General features: G+C 47.8%; 1 protein-coding gene across 1 annotated transcript in view; it reads left to right on the top strand.

The window, feature by feature from the left end:
• The window catches only part of GPD1L (glycerol-3-phosphate dehydrogenase 1 like), a 37,527-nt gene extending 33,760 nt beyond the window's left edge, over nucleotides 1-3,767 (top strand). The window contains 1 exon segment of the mRNA XM_045297589.1: nucleotides 575-3,767. Within this exon segment, the coding sequence (XP_045153524.1) occupies nucleotides 575-671 (97 nt within the window). The 3' untranslated portion in view covers nucleotides 672-3,767.
• The last annotated feature ends 1,439 nt before the right edge of the window (nucleotides 3,768-5,206 follow it).

The raw sequence follows: 5,206 nt of genomic DNA, 5'->3' as shown, positions 1-5,206 counted from the left end.
TGTGAGTCTCTCCACATTCACATGTGGTGCTGTGCAGGCTGCCTCATGATCTCCTTTCTAGAGAAAGGGGGAGCCTGCCTCCATGCAATTTTAAATCTACCCTGCAAACCATTTAATATAGTGGCAGAAACTGGCACTCAGGCTTGGCCAGGCGCCCAACTCCTTCTGCAGATGACCACCGATTCCCCTGCAAGGATTCCTACAGGACTTGGTCTAGAGCCCTGGTGGCATAGTGGGTTATGCATTGGGCTGCTAACCGCAAGGTCTGCAGTTCAAGCCCAGCAGCCACTCCAGGGGAGAAGGATGAAGAGGCTCTTTGCTCCTGTAAAGATGTACAGCCCTGGAAACCCACAGTGACTGTTCAATGGCAGTGGGATTGAGAGCTGTAGGTCCTGCGCCCCACCCTTGGGTCAGAAAGAGGGTGAGCTGTACCCAGAGCTCAGAGCCACGGGGCAGAAGCGCTTTGCAGGATAAAGGATACAGGCATGGAGAGGGGTTCGATTTGTTTCACCAAGCTCTTCCACAACCTAAGCCAGATGGTCTGAGCTTGCTCTTTTTTTTGCTTCCCAACCAGGTTTCCATTGTTTACGGCAGTGTATCAGATCTGCTATGAAGGCAAGCCCGTGAAAGACATGCTGTCCTGTCTCCAGTGCCACCCAGAACACCTGTAGAGAGAAGCAGGCCTGTGTCGGGCACATTCTGCCTCGCCCATCAAGTCTTTTCCATGCAGGTGCAAACAGGACTCTGGCAAAAAGAAGGTATCCCCAGGGCTAATCCCCTCAGGATGTGGATGAGTTTCTCTGGGTTCACTTTGAACGGTGAGAGGCAGGTAGGTCCTCGACTCAGGCACCGAACAGCATCTAAACACGTGCGAACACTCACCTGCCCGGCCTCCACCAGGCCGCATTCTGTGGGGGGTTCTATGAATCAAACGACAAAGATCCTTTTGAATGTTTTGCTTCAGAAACGTTGGCGTTGCGGTAGCTCATGAGCGTCCCAATCCCGGCTGCACTTTTCTAGGTCGGTTTCATATGCGTTTATCTGAGGTGGGGGGTGGGGGAGCATCTTGTGCTCATTTTCTGGCCGTTAAACGTAACCAGCAGTAACACGAGGGGGTGGAGGGGGGAGGGTTGTATACAAAGATCACCAGGCTAATAACTTCTCAACGCAGTCTCAAAGCCAGCATTGCTTACTCTGTCGATTGTGGGTTGGTCTCTTTTTCAAAAACAAAACCAGATCTTTTTAAAGTCAGTGCTCCCACTCTGGACTCCGCCCGGGCAGCTGTCTGCACCTGTAGCTGCTTCCCGCCGCTCACGGCGAGCACGCACTTCCAGACTCGGCAGCAGCAGAAGACAGGGCCTTGCTCCCTGACGTGTGATTGCCATGTGATTAGGATTATGCTGGTGATACCTGCAGGTGTTTCGGTTAAGCCTCGCAGGTCCCCAGAGAGGGGCTGCTGCCCTTCTTATGAGGTAGAGCCCTGGCCACCAGGTCTGGTCCAGGGCCCTTCAACCCCACCGAGGCACCAGGACCCGGTGTCACAGGACTGACGGCACCTCCAGTTTAGTCCCTGAGACAGACCTGTTCGCAGCTCCAGGAGGGCTTCCTGCAGCTACGCTCTCAGCATGGCCCCCGCTCAGCCCCAGTCGCCTCCCGTGGCATCTATTAAAAAGTGCCTGTTCCCAGGCCACCCCCCAGACCTGAAGTGGGGTATGGGTTTTCTGCCTTACAAAGGCTCCCAGGGGTATCTGACACACACTAAAACGTGAGAACCACTACTGACCCTAGATTAGCATTTCCATAGTAAATGGGTGCTGTGCGATCCAGTGGGTGCTCCCTGAGAGGCCAAGGGAATTTGGGAAGAGCCGCATCTGTGTCCCCTCCCCTACCCCCGCCCCGAGAAGGGGTCCAATGCACCTTGAAAACATTAATCAGTGGCATCTGTTTAATCCCAAATCCCATCACACCCAGCAAGTTCCAAACACACTGGCCGGTGGATTTTTCAGCAAGGAGAGTGGGTTCCAGGATCAGCAACTTGGGAACACCCCTCTGGGCTGAGGGTGACCTCGGGGACAGCAGACAGGTGCCTGCTCTCCCCAAGAGACAGTACGATGGATCCCCGTGGGGCTTTTCGTTCAGAACGTTAACAGCTCAGGTCGGTTGTGAGTCCGAGGTGAGCTGTGAGGTGACCTGTCAGGTCCCACCCCATGGAAGTCAACCTCGCCGAAGCTCACACGCACTTGCCGTTCTGGAGTTAGCACAGGAGGGACTGCACCTTCCGGAGTGAGATTGGCTGCAGGTGGCAGGACACACGTGCCATACGAGAGCACTTGATACGTGATAAGGGGACGTTCAAATGTCACTCATGCGTTTATGGGTTTCCAGTCACTTTGTGAGATTTTGACCTTTTTGTAATTTTCCTGGGGTGAATTTTCCCTTTCTGTACTTGAAATGATTGTAGAATACATTTGGGGCGGGGCAAGAGGGACGTTTAAAAACGAAAAAACCAAAACATTTGGGGGACATTTTAGCCCCATACCTAGAATTATCGCAAAGCACACACGATGCTACGGGTCTCAGCCATTCTCGTGCCACTGTTAATCAACTTTTGCTTGTTGAGGGTGCATCGTTTTTAAGGTTTGTACACAGGTAGCAAAGTGTTACTTTTTAAGGTACAGGCAGTCCCCGGATTACCAACGAGTTCCGTTCCTAAATCTATCATTAAGCCGAGTTTCTATGTAAGTAGTAACATGTAGCTACGGTTCACATTCAACATCATTTAGTCAAATCGTTGTCTTTGTATATAGGATACCTTTCTATGCATAAAAATTAATAAAAGAAATTCTTCCAGTTATACCAAAATGTCTATCATGTAATAATACTGTAATAATAATGTTCCAACGCTTGTTGCAAAGTAATGCTCATTTGTTATTAAGAGACATTGTATGTACTTCCATTTTTAATATAATCGACTTAATGGGGTTTGGTTTGCAACGATGGGTTGTATGGAAGTTGAATGTTCATAACCCAGGGACTGCCTGTACATAAAGGGCTGTAAGCTAATTGTGGTGTCTATTAAGTAGAGTAATTAGATAGGAGCAATTAGGATTTTATGTGTCTTGTTGGACGTCTGCATTTATCTGAATCTGGGTTTTATACATGAGTGTTGTTGTTTTTTTCTTTACCAATGCTGTCTTACCACTGATGTCTGTCGAAGGTACCTCTTGGACATCCTGCTAAATTACGCACATTAGGGAAAAAGGCCAATTTTTAAAGTCTGTGAAGGCCAATTTTTAAAGTCTGTGCTCTGCTAATTTTAGATATTTGTTATTCTGAGTTATCTATTTTTATAACCACCTGTAGTTTGTCATTTATTTTAGTTCACAGTTTTACAAGTTATGGCACTAGAGAGGAAAACATTAGCGAGCAGACCTCATGTGTACAATCAGTGAATGTAAACCAACATGGTTGCCTTGCTGTGATCCAGTGACCTCTCCAGTGAAATGAAGACCCGTCTCGACCCCCCTCCTCAGAGGGGCTCAGAATCCACCCTCCTGATGTGCCCTGACTGGCGACCAGAGCGTGGCCCTGCGCCATTGGCCCAGGAAGGCTGCCATGGGAGGTGCCGGCGGACAAAGGAAACTTCATCCTCTCCACTCGTCCTGAGCTCTCACCCTTCTACTTACGTGCGCGCTGCCTTTGTTTACAGACTGTGGGTGGAGAGATAATTGAAAAGCTTGATTTAATAAACATCTAACACCCCCCGCCCCGAGCCTGTGCTATGGGTCCTTCCTCATGTCAGCCTGGTTCATAGTTTTGTCTGAATTGTGTTGTATTATCGTGCTAAAGTCTTTTTTTTTTTTTTAAAGAAATGCATCCTTGCTGCTCCCTGTCTTCAACCACATGTATTATATTCTTAAACGTGTCTGTTCCCTCTCTGTTGTCCCATGATCCATGAGAGTGATTAGAATTAAGGATGGAGTTGTTCCAGCCACACGTACAGCGGACTCTATCCCACCGACACTTCAACCATCAGGGGAAGTATGTCAAGTGTGTGCTTTAACATGCAGTGCTGAGAAGTTTGAAAGCAAGAGGGGCAGAGAGCCCAGTAGTAAGACCGCACAGTAGCTCGGGGCTGTCAGGGGAAGGAGTGGGGGTGCTCATCACCCCAGGCCTTGACGTGTAAAGCTTAGACTAGAACTAGAGCCCATTGAGGGCTATCCCATAGTGTTTACAAGAAAATCCATATATAACCACAAATAAGGAAACTGGACTTCTGGTAGAGAAAATGTCTTTCTTGGAGGTTTGTAATCATAGGTAACAAGTTTGGGGTCTCAGTTTTTATGTTTAGGAAACAAGCAAAAACAACATAAAAGCAAGCGAGTGCTACCACTAGATACCTAGTAGAAGTCAACGCAAAAATGCTAAAGAAATCCTCTAAAAAGCCCTCAGGCTCTGTGGGCTTCCCATACATGCTTAAAATTATAATACACACACACACACACACACACATAAAAATGCAAAATAATCGTGAGTAAAAGTCAACGTCTCTAAACACAGGTTTAATACCCAGCGCACTGCCATCAAGTTGATACTGATTCATAGTCACCTTAAATAGGGTTTCTGATGCTGTCAATCTTGGGAGCAGAAAGTTTCACCTTTCTCGAGAGGACTGGCTGGTGGGTTTGAACTGCTGACCTTGCGGTTAACAGTACAATGCGTAAACACCGTGCCACCAACGTTCCCAAACAGATCCTCAGACTCTCGGCTACTTGAGCAATCTGATGTTGAGAGATTGTCGGTTCCAACACATTGATGCCATAAACAACAGAACAAAACACCACACATCCTCAGAATTGTTATTACGCTTGACACCTTTATACAACATCCTCAGAATTGTTACTACGCTTGACACCCTTGTACACCCTCCTCAGAATTGTTACTACACTTGAGACCCTTGTACACCATCCTCAGAATTATTACTACACCTGAGACCCTTGTACACCATCCTCAGAATTGTTACTACACTTGAGACCCTTGTACACCCTCCTCAGAATTGTTACTACACTAGAGACCCTTGTACACCCTCCTCAGAATTGTTACTACGCTTGGGACCCTTGTACACCCTCCTCAGAATTGTTACTACACTTGACACCCTTGTACACCATCCTCAGAATTGTTACTACACTTGGGACCCTTGTACACC

Source organism: Echinops telfairi, unplaced genomic scaffold (genome assembly GCF_000313985.2).
Source record: "Echinops telfairi isolate 266 unplaced genomic scaffold, ASM31398v2 ScPeMD7_7420;HRSCAF=8458, whole genome shotgun sequence".
In the NCBI taxonomy this organism is placed as follows: domain Eukaryota; kingdom Metazoa; phylum Chordata; class Mammalia; order Afrosoricida; family Tenrecidae; genus Echinops; species Echinops telfairi.
The sequence above is the reverse complement of the archived record's forward strand: the minus strand, read 5'-3'. Positions and strand labels throughout refer to the sequence as shown.